The sequence below is a fragment of the Lissotriton helveticus genome, chromosome 8 (assembly GCF_964261635.1).
Source record: "Lissotriton helveticus chromosome 8, aLisHel1.1, whole genome shotgun sequence".
Taxonomy (NCBI): Eukaryota; Metazoa; Chordata; class Amphibia; order Caudata; family Salamandridae; genus Lissotriton; species Lissotriton helveticus.
In genome coordinates this window covers 161002326-161022098 of record NC_136069.1, presented here as the reverse complement: position 1 = coordinate 161022098, position 19773 = coordinate 161002326, and the positions used below count along the sequence as shown (strand labels likewise).

General features: G+C 44.0%; 1 protein-coding gene across 2 annotated transcripts in view; it reads right to left on the bottom strand.

Moving 5' to 3' along the window:
* TMPRSS2 (transmembrane serine protease 2) overlaps window positions 1–19773 on the bottom strand; it is a 341947-nt gene that overhangs the window by 171625 nt on the left and 150549 nt on the right. For both annotated transcript variants that reach the window (XM_078656813.1, XM_078656814.1), the window contains one exon: window positions 8631–8841. In XM_078656813.1, coding sequence (XP_078512939.1) covers window positions 8631–8841 — 211 coding nt within the window. The remainder of the gene's footprint in view (window positions 1–8630; window positions 8842–19773) is intronic.

Here is a 19773-nt window from a genome sequence, read left to right as displayed (position 1 = left end):
TTAACTATTGGCCAACAGATGTAAGGGAGAGCCCAAGCTCCTTTGACTTCACTGACCTTCTATACGGCATGAACTGCATCCAACACATACAGTCCGCTACGCATGTCAAGGGACATGTCTTAGATCAAGTTTGGACGTCCAACCTGGATATTACTCAACCCCTTATCTGCCCGTGCCCATGGTCTGATCATTACATCATCACGTTTTCCCTGGCCTATGTTCCCCACACCAAACAGGTCCTCATTGGGAATCACATGGCTAGAAACTGGAGCAGGGCCAACCTTAATGAGTTATGCACCTTACTCAGTGCCTCTTCCCCCATCGAACTAGATTCCTTAGACAGCCAAGCCATCAAACTAGATTCCCTAGACAGCCAAGCCATTAGTATTAAACACTGGCTTGAATCAGCCAGTGACATTGTCGCCCCATTTAGGCGAATCAAACTTAAACGCCCCCATGACGTCCAGAGATGGTTCTCAGATGGATTAAAAATTAAGAAACTCACACATAGGCAGGCCGAACGTTGCTGGAGGAGAGACTACACAACTGGTAAAAAAAAACTATGTATGGCATTGCTCAAAGATTATAAACAAACAATTCTCCAGGCTAAAACTTCATATTTCTTCCTAAAGATTACTGACTCTGCAACTAAGACCAAACACATATTCTCCATAGTGGAGGAGCTTTCGGATCCAGACAGAGTCACTTGTAAGCCCCTTCCCTCTCAAACTCCATGTGATTCCCTCAACTTATACTTTATGGACAAAATCGCTAAAATCACAAGTAGCATCCCCTCCCCCACACCTCCCACTATTTCGGCACCTACTATCAGAAATCTCCATGTAGTCGACCAAATAACCTTGATATCCGAGGATGAGTTCTTAGCTCTTTTAAAAAAGGTAGGCTCAGGCTCCCCTGCAGATTGTTGTCCTCCTCACATTTTACAAAAAGTTTTCGCCATCTGTCTGCCTGTTCGAGCAGTAACAGACCCCCTCCCCCAAGCGCCTGAGACACTTCCGGGTGAGTAGTGCGCTATACAAGTGTTATGATTGATTGATTGATTGATTGATCTGTCCCAAACCCCCTCTGGCACTCCTCAATAACTCTCTCAGGTTAGGTTTAGTCCCCGACTCCTTTAAGATAGCTGAAGTCGTTCCCATTCTGAAGAAACCCAATACTGATCCCTCCTTAATGTGCAACTTTCGCCCCATCTTGTTGCTCCCTTACCTCAGTAAGGTGCTTAAGGCCCATGTCACTAACTTTCTTAGTTCATTCATTGAACGTTCCCAGTTCCTTGACCCGCAACAAGCAGGCTTCAGGCCAGCTCATTCTACTGAATTAGTCATCCTCTCAGTTATGGATGAACTTAGGAGGGGAGCGGACCTTAAGACCAGCCAGGCCTTAGTGCTCCTGGATTTGTCAGCTGCCTTCGACACGGTCGACCACAACACCTTAATCGACCGTGTCGGCGACGCCGGCGTCCAGGGGCCGGCCCTCAGGTGGATTTCCTCTTTCCTTAGCAACCGACACCAGGCTGTCCGCCTCTCCAACTTCTCTGCGAAGAAAGTTAAGCTGACCTGTGGTGTACCCCAGGGATCCTCCCTTTCTCCCCTTCTTTTTAACTTGTACTTGACTCCCCTCATTCGGTCCCTACGCGGAAACAAGGTCACTGCTTTTAACTATGCAGATGACATTCAGCTAGTCTTCGACATTGACTCCTCGGATCACTCAATTTATAATTTCCAGTCCACCATGTGCCTCATCAGTAATTGGATAGAGGCCAATCACCTAAAACTCAATCCTGATAAGACTGAGCTTATCTTGACCGGAGGCACCTCTATTCCGTGGAATTCTAACTTCTGGCCCCCTCGCCTTGGCGCCCCTCCCTGCCCTGTTGACTCTGCAAAAAGCCTGGGAGTCATAATTTGTAAAGATCTTTCCATGAAGTCCCAGATTAGCGCAGTGGTATCTTCCTGCTTTTTCCACCTCCGAAGAATTTGTAAGATCTCCCGATTTTTAACTACGGAGGCCCTAACCCTGGCTCTCCTGGCCCTGGTTATCTCCCGTAATGATTACGCCAACTCACTTTACGTTGGCATCCCCGTCTACCAGCTCCGTCGTCTGCAGCTGGTACAAAATCAGGCTGCTAGGCTCATTTTTCATCAACCTAGACACCATCATGTCCGCCCCCTGCTTTAAAGCCGTCATTGGCTCCCAGTGGCCAAACGCTGTGAATTTAAACTAGACTGCATCCCTTTTAAAGCACTGGCCGGCCTCGGTCCAGCCTTTATTTCTTCCTTGCTTCACCGCTATCTTCCCTCTCGTAATCTTCGTTCCTCCCACCTGGCTCTACTTACAACCCCCACATTCATTCGCAAGAAACACGGAGGTCTGATTCTCTTTTCTTGCCCCCTCCTGTTGGAATTCACTTTCTCTGGAACTTAGATCCACTACTTCCTACATCCATTTCAGATCCCGCCTGAAAACTCTACTGTTCTGCCAGGCCTATGAGTAACGCACTATCTGTCCATTAACCTTCACTCCTGGTGTCTGCCACCCCCCCGCTCATAGCGCCATGAAACCGTCTGGTGTAAGTGCGCTCTAAAAAATAACTTTAACATAACATAACATAACAATGAACCATATTCAGGTCCCTTTTCTTTAATCCAGTTGATCATTTTTCTAAACCCTATAAGGATGAGACTAGAGGCAACCCATAACTCATTGGCATGGGTCCACGCCCACCTGTACATTGTTGGAAATCCACAGACACCAAGTTCAACTTCCCTTTAAAGTTGGTGGTTTAGATTTTCCCAAATTATTCCCAAATTGTTTTCTTGACATCTTGAGAATCTTCTGGGGTGGGGACTATTAGGAGGAGAAGTGGTATATTTTCTGTACAAGACTAGAATATAAAATGGGCTAGGTGAAATCAAGCATTTATGTTTGCTGTCTTAGTATATGTGTTGCAGGTGGCCCTTTCTGTATGGTCATTCCCATACTTACTGCCTACACTCTCCAGTTCTCTGAACCTGTTTTGGCTGGATTTTAGGACTCTGCGCTCTTTCTACTAGTGGGCCTGAGACACTGATTGTGCTTCTCACTTATGTAGTCTTTTTGAACAGGTCTCTGACATGACATTGCAGCCTGTGTGTGCAGTTGTAAACTGCCATTTTTATCTGGCAAAATAAAACTTTTGCGAGGCCCAAACCTTCCTTTTTAATGGGATAGGCCCTAAATAGCCCAGAGGGCAATGAGCAATGTATTTAAAAAACTGGCATGTACTTTTAAGTTTTACATGTTCTGGTAGTAAAAAAACGATTCAATTCTTTTTTCACTACTTCAAGGCCTACCTTTCTCAGAAGAAAACATTGGGTACTACATCACATACATGCCATAGGGCAGGGTGCAGTGTATTTTCAAAGTAAGGAATGCACGTTTAAGTTTTACATTTCCTGGTAGTGAAAAACTCCTACATTTCTTTTCACTATTGTAAGGTCTATTTCTCCTATTGGATAACATTGGGTTTCCTGATTACATTTGTTAAGTGATAAGGTATGATTGGGAGCAGGGAGAAATGTAATGTTTGGGCTCAAATTAGTTGTAATATAGAATCCTCTTTAGTGGTCATATTTTAAGTCACAATTCTGAAAATGCCCCTTTTAGAAAGTTCAGTGGCAACAAATGATGGACGGAACACTGAATGAATACAGGAATATAACAAGCTCCAAACACCTTGAGCCCTGTACTTGGCCTCTGCTGGAGTGAGCCCTTACCCCTAAAGGGGTGCCCTCAGGGCCTTGAACTTTGGTTATAGTGTTGGTGGTACTGCTCCTGCCTAACCCTAAAACTTGGGACATTAAAAACATGCACCTCCAGTCAAAAAATCTGGGTTAAAATGATCGTTCTTTTGCTCACTAAAACATCCCAGTTTTGACCCAGCCAAATGCAAATCAGTCTTGACCCTGCCCCTCATGGGAACAGTCAAGCCCGACCTGCCAAGCCGAGTCCTCCCTGGAACGGAAACAGGCATACTGGGACCAGTTTCGGAGTAACACCCTTAATCAGCCAGGATACCTTGAATCCAGTGGCACAGTGAGCAAGGCACCCATGTCTGGGCATACCCATCCCACTTGGGGCAAAATGTTGTTCGACAACAAATAATTGACAGAATACTGAATGTCTCAAACATTAACCCCAGTCTAAAGATCTGGGATAAATCCATTTGTCTTTTGCACACCATGCCACCCCAGTTTGAACTCAGCCACATGCAAATGAGTCTTGACCCTGCTCCTCATGGGAATAGTCCTGCCCGAACTACCAAGCCAAGTCCTCCCTGGACTGCAAAGAAGCACTGGGATTGGCTTTAGGGTAGCACCCCTTATTTTCCCCTGCCAAGACTACAAGGCCTTGTTTTGTTCCTGGAGAACCTGGACTGGCAGGTAGGTCTGAACTGTTCCAATGGGGAGCAGGATCAAGACTGATTTGCATATGGCTGGGTTTAAACTGGAATGACATAAGGAGAAAGAAAACAATGGATTTAGGCCTCTGTCATGGGTCACGTGACTATGAATGGGTCTGCTGCTGGGCTTTGTGTATTCCTCTCAGCCAGTGAGACAAAGGGGGCTAGTGTGTTGGTAGTGTGGGCCATCCTGGGAGAATGGCTGAGGGCAGAGCTTTTTCCTGCCCCACTTTACACTTTAAGGGGTTGACTCCAGCACATACACAAAAGAACCTGACACCATCCTTTTGTCACCCCGGAATTCTTGTAGCCTTGGTAGGAGAAAGGAATAACTTTCCAAACCAGATGTGGAGGTGGCATAGGAAATTCCCCAACTTTAAAGTCTGTTACCATGGAAAAAAATTGGACACTCAGAACACCTCTTCATTACACTCCCGAACCTGTGGAAGACTTCAGAAGTACAGTCTGGACCCCCGCAATACTGCCATGCTGCTACCAGAGGATTCTCAGCTGCTAGAGGCCTCCCTTTCTGCCTGAAGGACAACTATACCATCTCCTTGAAGCGAGGACTACCAAAGGGACTCCAAGGGATAGTTGGCTGGCCTCCGTGTGTGCTACAGGTACATAAGTTCCAAACAGCTTGAGCCCTGCAATTGGCCTCTGCTGGAGTGAGCTGTTACCCCCCAAGTTAACACCATAAGGTGCCTGCAGCGCCTGGACCTTATGTTGTGTTGGTGGTACTGCTCCTGCCCAACTCTAAAACTTGGCACATAGAAAACTTTCCACCAAAAAGTGGCCTGAGAACTGACAGAAGACCGAGACTTACTTGTCAGTGAATCCGCCTGAGGTGCATAGTCGGAAGGCCCGGCTCCACAGTGGCTTCCTTTAAATTCCTCTCCGCAGCAGCAAATCCTGTTCAGCTGGACCTCTCAACGTAGGCATTTGGCCTTGTGGAGTCCCCGTCGGCTACCACTTGCAGCTTTGTCCTACTGGAGATTTTAAACTTCCAAAAAAGTGACAAAGACCGAAGGTAGAATTCTTCACTGCGACTCTGTCAAGCGCCTCTCCGATTACGCCATAGCGTCCTCAGACACCTCTGGCAGCCATGCCCTGCTGAACTTTACCTTCTTGGGGGCTTTACTTCAAAACTTCTTCTAAGCCTGAAGGTAAGCCGAGACCGGTCAAATCCAGCTCGTGTATTCAACCCATAGTCCATCGTGTTTAGCCTTTACTTCGACTTTAACCTGGTTTTGCATGACCAGGTCCCCGCAATTGGGGCTTTGATCTTTTAGGCATTATTTTCCAATAAAACTTTTGAAATTCATAACTCCAGCTTTAATGATTGGTTTTAATTTGTTTGGTGAAATTTCGCTTATTTATTTATTTTTATTTATTTATTTTAACGACTTGTAGAGCGCCTGGTGACCCGAAGGCATCCCCGCGCTGTAATGATTTTGATATCCAGATGAGATGGAGGAGAAAAAAAGAAAAGGGGGGGACGTTATTTCGGAAATAGAAGTGTTTTCAATTTTTTTCTAAAAATAAGATAGCTGGGTTCCAGTCTGAGGGTACGGGGGAGTGAGTTCCATCCGGTGGGAGCTTTCACAGAGAAGCGTCGGCCTCCAGTGCGTGTCTTTTTAAATTTGGGGATGTTGGCTAGATGTTCATTCTCGGACCGCAGGGATCTGGGAGCTATATAAGGAGTTACCAGGTCGCTGAGAATCGGGGGGCCAGCTCCATTAATCAGTTTGTAAGCCGTGCACTTGGCTTTGAATTCCACCCTTTGACGCACCGGGAGCCAGTGCAGGGCTTTGATGGCAGGTTTAGCTGACACTCTGGAGGGAAGGTTCATGAGTAGTCAGGCTGCAGCGTTCTGTGTTCGTTGTATTTTAGCCAAGGTGGCCTCTGGGGCACCCAGGTAAACCATGTTACTGTAGTCCAACCGTGACAGTATTAGCCCTTGGACTAGGAGTTTTCTGGAGGTGGGCGGGAGTAGGGGAAGAATCTTGCGGGTGGTGCGCATAAGCCCAAAACAGGTTCCTGCAGTTTTGGCCGCTTGTGTTTTCTTTGAGAGCTCGGGTTCTAGCCAGACTCCTAGGGTTTTAATTTCTTTTTTCGGGGTGGGAATTTCCCCGAACACGTCTGGCCAGGCTGATGGGGGGATGGTCACCCATTGCTTTCCCATGAGCATCACTTCGGTCTTCGACCCGTTTAATTTGAGTGATGATTCACACATCCAGCCATAGATTTTCGTAAGGCAATTTGCCAAATTGTCTGGGTGGTCGTCTAGTTGGGATAGGGAGACGACCAGCTGTGTGTCATCCGCGTAACTCACTATTTTGATGCCGAAGGGTGTCACCACGTCTTCAAGGGGGGCCATATAAGCATTAAAAAGCGTAGGGCTTAGAGATGATCCCTGGGGGACCCCGCTCGTGAGGGGGAGGGTGGACGAGTGGTGATTGCTTATTAAATACTTTACGCGTAGCCTCTAAGTTCAGCCTGACCGCTTTTGTGCCAACCTACCAGAGGGTTAAGCAGAGGTTACATTTGTGACTTTTATGGTTCACATTAACAAGGATTGTGGTTGTTGCTTGACTTGGGTTACCAACCCCCCAACCAATAACCTGATTTCTTACAGTTGTGTTGCCCTGGTCAGTACAAAACTGCACAAAGGAAAACAGAAATTGAACCAGGAATGCATCCACATCTTCTTCACCAATAGAGGCTCAAAACAGAGCTTTTGGTCGCAAAACCGCCAGAAATTGCGGTAAGGGCAGAATACGCATCCTGTAAGTTATCTTTAGTGCATTGTTTTGCTGAGTAATTGGCAACAGCACTTGGAGATGGTTCTTGCAGTCAGAGGCACAGTAAACTCTTGGGCAGATCCTTAATCTTCTTGGTGAAAAGCCAACCCTTTCCAAAAACCACTTTGTCATTCTCGCAACAGGAGTTACAGAAGAATGTCTCAAGAGTCCTTAAGTTGGAAAAACTACAACTTTGTTGCCGAGCTGGAGCTTGCACGGCTACAAAGGTCCGCTAGGTATTTTTTTTATAATTCCCACCTTGAAGCAAGATGTGGACTACGAAAATAATGTTACACTGTAGCAATAGGAACTGGAGCCAGTGATGATTTTGGAGCAAAGAATGTAATTGCTCTAGGAAGCAGGCCTAAAGAAATGTAAGGTATGAGGTACAATTCAAGCACAAAATTGACAGAAAGCGGACAGCCATGATTGAGAGTCCAAATTTTCAAACATGAACTAGGGCTTACCTCCTAGGTGGAATAAAGGGAATACAAAGGAAAGTAATGTCCAGGAGGTTTGAGGACTCAAGAGTTGAGTTGATGGAAGAGGAAAAAGAGAAAGTGTGAGGAGAACGTACAAAGAGAAGGTTGAAGTAGTACATAGGGTACAGAGCTCTGTCCCATTTATGGGTGAGTGGAGTCTTGAGGCAACCAACCATTTGGTCCTTCTGATAATAAATCACTAATAGCAGGACATCAACCTGCAGGTTCACCCTAACATTGTTGTCTTGTCCACCACAACTAACTGCTCCTGTACCGATTTTAAATTCTCTTATTGCCAAAAGAGAACAGGCACAACAACCCAAACAATGTCCTACATTAAAGCTACCCAATGATTTGATAAATATCTTTTCATTAGAGACATATCACACTTTGTGCGGAAATGAAATTGTCTGTATTATTATTATTCATATATCTAGGTTTGTGATTGGCTCAGTGTTGGCCAAAGATTAACATCTGAAAAGAACACAACAATTCAATTAGACAAATGAGTATATACACTTTTTGAACTTAACAGGGCCCTAACATTTATGAACTGAATTAAGAAAACCAAGAAATTGAGCTTTTGCATACTTTAATTGCTGATTCAGAAAAAAACATTTAAAGATTAAACAAGACTATAAGGGCTGGCCCATATCGGTCTTCGCTTCTTCCCTGAAGCGTGCATTCGTAAAATAGCTTTTAATGACTAAGAAAATCATCAATTCTACAATGTTAATTGCATCCTACCGACAAGAGCTGAGTATGATAGCTCAACTCACCATTGGTGAATACAAAGGTAAGTGTGGGTGCTGGACCCTGGTCAAGCATAAACAACCATGTATCCCAGAATGACGCCGAAATACAGAAACGTAAGGTACATACTTGGTGAGCAGCATTTGCCTGGCTTTGGGTCCTCCGCTACTGGCACGCAGTCGTTAGCAGAAACCCTTGGTATGTAGTGAGGCAATGAGGAAGGGTACGCCGTTGGAGGTGGGTACGCCACATACAGGTTTCGGTCCACTGGATATGTGTAAGGGTTGATGTGCTCTGGTTGATAGCCACGATTATCATAGTATGGTCTCTCCTGTGATCCCTAAATAGATCCAATAAATAAAAGGGAGAAATACAGTCAAATATTGTTATAACAATAGGGAGTGATGGAACAAAATTCTGCACTTCACGGATTAACAGACGGATTGCATCATGTAGACCATTAGTGTGAGGTCATGAGTTTACCTTGCTGCTGGGGACCATGTAATGCTGCAGTTACTGCATACCTGTTCGGGGTAGGTAGAGTTCTAAAGAGTATCATGGAGGAGATTCTTAACAGATGAAGCCACTCATCTGCACTGTGTTTAGGTCTCAATAGTTTTTTATTTGGTTTTTCGAAGGTACAAACCTGCAGACAGACATACTCGTCTAGAACCTGTAAACATCAGCTCCCCTCCCATTCTAAATTCTCCTTTCTCGTTTGACCACCAGTTTAAAATGCAGTCCATTTGAGTCGTAATCCTCCCCGCCCAATCTCTGCTGTGCGCATGCTTACATCCTTGTCAGCATATATTTCCCATTATCCAACAGGCCCAGGGCACGTAGTCTGATGAGGCAGCACAGGCCTCTCTCATTTTTCAGATATTTCAGGAGGGGATCCCATATTTTGTTAAATTAGAGTAACTACCTCATTTGCTACCTTTTCTTGTGCAAGTAAATGCCAGAGGCAATTGAGCTATATTTCTGAAGTTGATGCCAACATGTGATCCAATAAGCCCAGTGGTTTTTGCTTACCTGCCAGCAATTGAGGAGATATGTGCCTTCCTTTGACAAAGTGTATTGGGTATCCTTAGCGCGGAGATACCCCATGTGGGATGAGTCAGGCGCTTTATAAATGTAATAAATAAATAAATGTGTTGTATCCTACTGTTTGGTATAATGCATCCTTCCAATTGATGTTTTCTTCCCTGCTGCTCAGCCAGAGAGTGAGATCATTGGAATGTTTAGAGCATTGGTGTTTGGATGAGTCTCAGTTGGTGTGAATGGGCCGACCCAGGAGTTAAGTTCACCAGGCCACATATGGTGTGCAGAGGGAATCAGATATGGGATCTACACGGCTGCATATGCGGGCTGTCGAGATCACCGGTATGTTTTGAGGTGCACCATCTTTGGGGTGCCAGGAAGTGTGTTAAAGGCCTCAGCATTGGTGTTTCAGAGCCACGTGATGCAAGGTGTGCATCCGCCTCTGAATGTGAGGTGCTGAAGTATTGGTGTGGCAGGAACATTGGTTCTTGGGTGTCAGGAGTACGATATGTAGGTTGGTAGGGACCTTGCCTTGTTGATAGAAGTAACCCTGATGTTTTATGGACGGCAGGTGTATAGTGATAGTAGGAGTATCAGGTTATCTCATCAGCACTCCATGTCTGGTGCCAGGAACACTAGTGTATCGTGGTCACACCCCTGGAATGTCAGGAGCCACAGATACGCGAGATGAGGTGCGTCCTTTTCGGGGTGTCAGATGCAGCCGTTCTGTGTTGGCAGGTGGGTGAAGACTTCCCTGCCAGGGGCTCCAGGTGCTGGCTGTTGAGACCCTCAGCCTTGACTCTGAGCAGCATCAGTCTGTGCCCAGATGTGGTCTCAGAAGCACCAGTGCTGGATGAATGGTGTCAGGAGCTCTAGATAGAGCACCACATGAGCAGTGAATACACATCCTTGTGGGATGTCAGAGCACAGAATGCGAATGACGTCAGGAGTTGCAGCATGGTGTAAAGGCCTGGGTGATGAGAGGGCATTGTGGAAGAGGTCTGGGGACACCCATGGATAGTATGATGTCACACTAGATCCCTTGTGAGTGTATGCAAGGAGATCACCCTGAAGCAGGTGCGAAGGGTCTTTCCTTGCTGCGACCACAGTGGAAAATGTGCCCGCTTTGTGGATCTCCTTGAAACAATTGTCGCGACGAGCCCATGCCACAGGATCAGAAAGATCACAGTGAAGGGGCTGTGTATGCCTGGTCGAGGTGATGAGGCTCTAGAAGATGACTGTGAGGCTTTGGCTAGATGAGGACACACTGGAGGGATAAAGAAGACATACTGGAGACGTAGTATTTGGATCTCCTGTCATCGAGCATTGATCAAAGAAAGCAGAGAAGTGTGCACACAATACATGCTCTGTCCTCAGTATTTAATTAAGGGCTGTCCTGGCTCCAAGGAGCAGCAGTGTGATTTAGAGAGAACATAGATTGCCATTTTATTTATATAGCGCTTACAACCCTTGACGAGGCGTCGAAGCGCTTTGTAAATAGTAGCACGCTATTCCAGAACTCAATTTGACTAGTATCTCAAATATGACGTGCTCTACTTAGAATAATATTTTGTGCATTGAGTCGTTGACATCTTACAACAGAAACCAGTATGTGTTGAGGCATTACATTTTTAAGTAGTTGGTTGCAGGACATGAGGCATCTTTACATAGCTGCATCCATCTGTTTTACACAGCACGTTAACCATGCTCACACTACTGAAGACACTCAAACAGGGAGGAAAAAGAAACTCCTGCCTCTATTGTAATCCTTGGGACTATGGCATGTTGGTACCTAAACCCCTACAGTGCTTAGAGGCAATATACCATAGTCGTCATTTGAGTCAGAGTAAGTCGGGTCTGCTGGCTCAGTGGGCTAAAGCGTCCACTGCAGGGGCCTGTGTTCGACCTCATGGTCACAGGTTCAAATTCCTGCGGGTCCACTCAGCCTTTCATTCATCTCAGGTCGATAAAATGAGTACCATTGAGTTGGGTAACAATAAACATCTGTTATTCAGCGCCAAGATACCCAAGGGTGAACGTGAGCTTTACAAATACACGTAAGTTAAAATAATTTGATGAGATACACTTGATTTTTGACCAAGTCCCGAAGCTGGGATTAGAACCCAGGCTTCTAGGTTCTAATGTCTTCAGCCCCTGTCTCTGTTGGTAGAAAGATGGGCAGCCACTATTGCCACTCTGCTGGTGTATTAGTGTTGAGCACATTGGTGGTAGTCCTGTTTTGGGGGTCTTTTAGGCAAAAGCCGACAATACTGATGTGTGTCAGATGACTACTGGTGCAATTACATTATTAATGGGGTTGTGCGGGGTCAAGTCTGAAGAATATTATTAAGGATGCCATGTTTGTGTTGGAGGTGAACAGTTGTGTAACTGGTTTGGGGAGGTTGGTGGCACTGCAGTGTCTAATGACGGCAGATGCGGCTCTCTGATCTTCTCTTTCTTCTGTTAGCTCAGTAGTGCAGTGACACTCCGACTTCAGCCTCACTGCCAGCTAAGCTGTGAAGTGTGTGCTTTAAAAAAACAGGTATAAAAAAAATGCACTCCATACAGTGCGATTTTTTTTTATTTCTTTTGGAAACACTTTATCTTAAACCTTTTTGCGAATTTTGTAGCCACCTATCTTATACTATGTGTACTGTAAGTTTAAAACAATGACTTATATGTTCACAGTGCTCCCTGTCAAAGACTGGGACCTCCTAGCACTAAACGTAGACAAGTCACTATTCTTTACTGCACCAACGAATAGAGGTTTTGTAATGTATGATAGTGCATTTCCCACTGATTAACATAACTTGCATTTAATATTCATTTTCACTGTGTGTTATTTTATATGTACTTAACGGAAGGTGAAAGACCGAAAAAAGTTAAAGAATATTTTGGTTTTTAGGCACGCCCACACGCTCACTCACCCCACCCCCTTGCAAGCAGTATCACAGTTCCCAGTTTTTTTTATGCAATTAGAACACTGATTGCTAGGACTGTTGCTTGCTGTTGTACACTGCTGTGGGTTGCCAGATTCATGGTGCTGTTACTCGTCATTGAGTGCATTGCTGGATCTGGTGTGCTGTTCCCTGGTGTTGGGGTTCATTGCTAGATGCTACATGCTGTTTCTTGCTAGGGTGTGTATGATCCCTGTTACAGTGGTGTACTACCAGATTTGTTGTAGAGGTTTCGTCTATTGCCAGATGTGATCTTTTACTACTGTTGTCGCTATGTGTTGCTAGGTATGCCTTGTTGTTTGAGTACATTTCCAGATACTTACTGCAGTTGCCTATGCCAGGTCAGGGTGCTGCTGTGGCATTGATTTATACACCACTGACAAGGCCTTTTATGTATGTTTTAAAAACCAAATCATAAATAAAAGGCATTGCCATTTACAATGCCAATAGCTCAAACTCGCGTAAATGCGAGACCTATTGCATTACAAATGCTTTTTTAGTATGCCAAAATAGTAAAGTGGATGCAGCTTCTTGTGTTTACCTTCTCTTGCTCAATCCTCCTCCCAATCAGTATTCAGGTGCAGAACTATATCTCTCCCCTTGTTACAAAGTCGCAATCAAGTCAATTACATCAATATATTAGCAATTTACAACATTTATTAGAAAGTGTGCATTTTGAATGAAGCTTCCATGATGTACCCAAAGTATCATTTTCAAAGACTTCCGCTGAAAGTTCTGCTGTAGACTTGATGATGCTGGTTCAATGAGCCATTGTCTACGAAATATTTCATTTGCAATATACATCTCCAGAGTACAGTTGCTCGGGAGGCAAGTGGAAGATGTCTCTTAACATGGGTGCTAAATAATTGCCTTGTTTTTAATTATTTCATTGTTGTTTCTGATTTGCTAAATGAATCCCTAACCATGATCACACCATGCTGAATGTGCAGAATCCATTTATAGCTTAAGCGATTTGTCTATAAAACCTCTGGGATTCTGTCTTTCAAGGGATTTATTTTGCAATTTTCCTCGTAGGTGACTTGATATGCTGTCAGTGCTCTTCATGAGTCTGACACTTTTTGCTTAGATTATGCCTAACTAGGGATGTTATGGTTTTATGATTCTGCATTTTATCTGTACTTCTATATTGGTGCTCCATTGCAATCTGTGCATTCCTGCTGCTGCACCGTATTAAATATTCTATTATTCTATTTTTTGGTCTAAACCTCAGACCCTTATGCGACATAATATTACATTTTGTTTAACTCAGCTGAATTGTATTTTTCCTGATGAGGAGTGTAGTCTCTAACCACTAGAACAATTGCAGATCCTGTATCCTGATATGTTTAGTAGAATATTGGGGGGAACAAATATTGGGATTTAGATGTGTTCGGCTCCGACACCGGTGATTGGCCTGAGGTAGAATAGCTATCCCCGATAGTGGCAACTGATCCATGGTATTGTGTGAGATTGTTCCTTGACCATTGTCTATGCTGCTCTGATCTCAGAAGGTGTGTCTTTTGTAGGAGGTAGATGTCCGCCCCTGATTTTCTATGTTCCCCAGTATACTCAACCGCTTTGTGGTTTGCTTAGTCCCCAAACATTATATGCGAGTATCCTGAATGATGGTGTTTTAGACATTCAGAGATCATGCGAGGCGTTTATGTCTGTGAGAGCGGAGAGCCGATGTCATGGAGATTGCACCCATTCCACTATACAGTGGAAACAGGTGTCACTTCTTACCCAAACCCAGTTAGCTTGAACTTTCAAAAGATTATAGCCTTGGGACCAAACAAAACTTGCAGTGTCGTGGACAGTGTTTGATATGTGTGATTGCTAGTTGCAAGCTCTGTTTGCAAACTGCAAAGTGACTCTTCTCCGTCTCATCTAATTCCTCTTCACGTGAGTTGAAATACAGTATGGGTTGTAAGGATCTCAAGTGTGAGCCTCCCAGGATCCTGACCAGGGTCTATCCCCAAACCAGTCTTTTATGATCTCTTCGGGGTCAATTTTGACACCTGTTTCATGGTGTCAGTTCCGGTTTGTAGTCCAGATCAGTTTCAGCTGGTCCGAAAAGGTTTCTATACAATCGTCGGAGATCAGTTTCCGGTATTTAAGCACACTTTCCTTGAGGGTCATTAATGATTATCCTCTGTTGCATGTGCTCACATTCTTTTACTTGCTTGAGGAGGCCTTTTTCTGCATATTTCTCTTGATTTCTCAAAGATAATAGAAGCGTCCCCTCAGTCTGTCAAGGAGCCCTATTTTCCAACATAGGAGTAAACTGCCACCTTAATCCAAATTACAATGACTTGCTGAGGAGGGCTCCAATCAACCAGAAGATCCTCCTCTGCCAAGGTCATCATAGTGCCAAGCCCCAAGCATTTAAGAATCTGATATGCTTCGACATCTGTGGCACTGTCGATATTAACCAATATTTATCAATCCTTTCACGAAATACAATTTACCATCTTTCAGATTTTTTGATGACAAATTTCAAATTTTTACCCATGGAAAATAGGAGTTCATGGAGTGGCTTTGGACATGTCATGTTTTCAATGTACTTTTTTCACATTAACACAGAGCTTTTTGTCCAACATGCTTATGTGTTTCACCCATTGGCTAAAAGCATAAACCACTAACTAAATTTGATTACTTTGCGACAGCTTATTCAAATTTTTCTGGAGAGCTCAATGAACATGTCTGAATGAGTTTAGAATCCACATAAGTGCTGGGCAAACTAGGATTATGCCTACAAATAGGAAGCGCTTATGTGGTGTACTCAACAGGCTCTACTAAGAAACGTCAACAGATATTCAGACAGCCACAGGAAAGACGTGCATAAAGCAAATTTAGCAGAGCTTACCAACACTAGCGAGAATATCAATTTTACTGTCGCTTCACCCCCAGCTTCTCTCCCCTCCACTCGTATATTGGTGTTCCTTGACATACTTATGTAAACTGGTTCTATGTAAAACACCTCAGTGTTAATGTGACACTTTAAAAATAAAAAATATATATTAAAATTCATTAATGTTTTTATTGGAAGAGGACTACTTTATCGATGGTTCATATACTTTCCCTAGAAATGGTTTTCATTAATCTATGAAAGTCTTATTCCCTGCTATGGGTGCTTGTGATCTGTTAAAATGCAGATTGGTCTTTAAAATTGGAGGGATACTAGTCATTCAGAAGTCCTTTGGTCACTCCGCAAGATTATATTGATTCTTGCATTTCGACCTCACGGATAGCACATATTAATTTCTGGCACCTTCATCAGAAAATAAGATTCTCTTTATCAATCCCTGTCAATTGGAATATGAAGCACATTAATTAGTTTGTACACCATCACTCTAAATCTACTTAGTCCCCGTCTTATGAAGGATCCATACTAGAAGGAGCTCCTTTTTGATTAAAGGAAAGGGTATTTTTAATTTTTTAATTTCTGAATATACTGTAAAAATAAACAATTTATTACTCAGAGGAAATGGTGATTGCAAGAGAAGACCTAGCCTAGTCACTGTGTACTTGTGATCACTCTTCGCCTCCATATTTCTGAATATACTGTAAAAATAAACAATTTATTACTCAGAGGAAATGGTGATTGCAAGAGAAGACCTAGCCCAGTCACTGTGTACTTGTGATCACTCTTCGCCCTCCATATTGCTTTTTTATTTGTTGCTTTTTGTCCTTCGGTTGGCACAGGGAGAAATCTATTTGTTCTGTTTGTTTTAACTTTTAATTTCTAATAGGTCTGGACCCCTTTTGTTACGTGAAGTCATAACTCGTTTATTCTTGTTGGCTGTAGTGCCACTCACCTTTGCGTGGACTATCTTCTCTTTGACACCAGGTTCCTTTGTTTGACAATGCCCGTTTTGTCCCCAGTGGGTAGCTGGTGAAGCAGTATCACATTTAGTGTGACGTATATTAAATTTTATAATTCTGGGGTTTAATATAGTCCATTTTCACCTGTATTGATAAGTTTGATCATTCTTGCTTCTCTTCCCAGTAATGCGCTCTCCAATGAATAACCTTTACCATTTTGAATGATGTCCAGTATACTAAATCTAAAATCATTCTCAATATATTCCTTTTCTTGAAAGTGTTGAACTCAGGGAGCTAGACCTAATTTTGGAGGTTTGCGGTTGATTCCTCTTTATGCTCTGTTAGCAATTTTTTCCTACATATGCCAAATTGTATGGACACAATATTACATACACTACATTTTTTGTGTTGCACTTTGAAATGTTTTTGTTAGTTACCATAATTGTTATATGTGAATTTTGTGCCTGTAATTGTTTATTGGCAGACCACACAGGTGCTACATATATGGAGCACAATTAATGATGATAGTCCTAAAGCTCCTGTAATATATCTCAATTGTGGGTCATCCCCGAATCTACAATTTTGTCTTTCAAATTCAGATTTTTTTTATTGTGAAAATTGTTTTGCATTTTGGCCCGGTAAGGCTTCAATAATATTCCAATGTATATTCAGAATCTTTTTTAACTCAGTTCTTGCCCGGTTGTAAGTGGTTATTTATATACACCTATGTAGTATTGTCTCTTGGTGTTAAGTGTCTCGAGGGGTGTGTACCATGCATTTTTTAGCGATCTTTTTGTATTACCCCACTAGAATGACCTCTTTCAGATAATTTGATTATTTTTGGTTAATTTTTCAGCACATTTAAAGAAATCTTCTGTCCATGTCCATCATCCTTCAATCTCCAGGGATGGAAGCTTTTGTACTGAGGAATGTTTTTCTCGTCTGTGTTTTTTGTCGTCATGAAAAAAGTATTTCATCCATTACCTTTGTTCCTAAATCCAGCAAGTTGATTCCTTTTTGATCAATACTTAACAACCTATGTATATCCAGGGAACGCCGATTCAGACTTTATTGGGCATGTTTTCAGTTCCACGGGCATTCAGTTTCAAATTAAGAAAATATCATTCATGCACCTACTATATAATATTATCTGTTGTTAAAAATGACTGCTGGTATAATTCAATCTTCTCAAGAGCTATTTCTTAAGGAATATTTATAAACAGTGCCTCTTCATTCATAGCGGGCAGCAAGTTTTTTTTATTATTCACATCCTTCTATTCGCACCATAATAACTCCATAATAACTTGACCCTATAAAATTACTTTATGGATCAATGCATTATAAAAGAAGATTCTAAACCTGCGTTATTCCAAGAGACAAGAGGTCCTCCCAGAGGATGATTGGGGATCCTGTGAATTTTGGGTAAAGCATATAGCAATGAAATGCTGGCTCCGTATTATCCCAAAATTTTAAATTCCCTTTTTAGGTCGAGCCTGTCCCATTCCGCAGGAATGGATAGGATCGAATTCAAGTGCTCGATCGGCTAGTGAAACCACTGGCGTTTCTTCACAGTGCATGTGAGGTCACGTGGCCACAAAGCGGGTCACGTGACCACACAAGCACGAGCATCTCCGTAATCCGCCTGCCCCCACCAGGCTCGCATTCCCGCCCCCTCACCAGGCCGCACATCTGCCTGCCACACTTCTCCTCCCCTAATTATGCGGCCGGCCATACTTAGTTTCCTGGCCGCTTCCCGGCCGCTCTGGTTTTTCTTTGTTGGCCTCCCTCTGCTAAGTGTTCTGTTTACTTAGCTTCTGCAGCTTTATTTGCGTGTTTTGTGTAATCACCTTGTGCCGTCACTCCCCACCCACTCATCCCTCCCTCCACACTACTTGCCTGTCCGAACCACCTCTACAAGATCGCCGAGATTGCCGTTTTTTTAAATATATATTTGCACGCTTCTGCAGCTTTAGTTGCGTGTTTTGTGTAATCACCTTGTGCCGTCACTCCCCACCCACTCATCCCTCCCTCCACACTACTTGCCTGTCCGAACCACCTCTACAAGATCGCCGAGATGGCAGTTTTTTTTTATGTATATTTGCACGAGCATCTCCGTAATCCGCCTGCCCCCACCAGGCTCGCATTCCTGCCCCCTCACCAGGCCGCACATCTGCCTGCCACACTTCTCCTCCCCTCGCACGCATTCCGCTGCCCCTCCTTTCTCCCCCACCCCCCCCCGCCAGAAGCCTCGCAAAATCACCCCTCCTTTCTCCCCCTGCCCTGCTGCTCCCCTTGATCCATTTTGGCTCTCGCATTCCCGCCCCCTCACCAGGCCGCACATCTGCCTGCCACACTTCTCCTCCCCTCGCACGCATTCCGCTGCCCCTCCTTTCTCCCCCCCCCCCGCCAGAAGCCTCGCAAAATCACCCCTCCGTCCTTTCTCCCCCTGCCCTGCTGCTCCCTTGATCCATTTTGGCTCTCTCATGTAACGTAACGTTTGCTTTTGTAACATGCTCACTTGTAAAAAAAAAAAAAAAAAAAAAACACTTGTAATTGCCCATCACCCTCCAGCTGGAGTCACAGCCAAACTGTATGCTTTCATGCATTATAGTGGTCTGGTAGTTATCAGATTATTTTTAGATACACTTTTCATAGACACACTTCGTTAAAAATGTCTTTTTATTGGGCACACACTGAACACATTACTTTGCCGTAATCACCACACTTCACCCTCCCGATTTCACTTCCCGCTCTCACCACTTTTGACTTATACACACATTAGGCAGCATCTAGTTTAGATTACATAGCACACTGCTATACCGGCCAGTGACACTGTCTAATTTATGGTTGCACCAACCTTTAGACACAACAGGTATCCTGTGACTCTCCTGGCTGGTGAGGGAGCTCGCACAGAGCCCATGTTCCAATCTTTAACCACATGCGACCGCTAGCCTCCAGAAATACTAGTGTCTTCCATACCGGGACCCACTAGCAGCAGAGTAGGCTTCTGCATTAGGGTCACTTAGGCCAGTATCAGCAAGCTGCAGAGTAGCCACACGCTCTAGATTAAACATGAGATTCAACTCATCATGTCAGGATCAGCATTGTAATTGTAATTATCCTGCTAAAATGCCGTTTATGTTGCACATATTGCATGCACCTTATCGGGCCGTACTCATAACAGGAGAGTCTTAGCACTATGTCGACATAACAGGCCTGACTTACTGCTAACAGTAAAGCAAATATCCATGTCATTCCGGTCCCAGTATGGTAAAAATGCTTTCTCATGTTAGCAAACAACATAGAACAAGCATTACACTATTCACTTCCTCGTGTGTGACTGTGTCCTCTGCCAGGGATGCGTTCCTGTGTTAGGGACGGTACAGCACAGGCAGTAGCAGTGCAAACTTCCCTCACACACAGAACAGGTACAGCACCGGCAGCAGCAG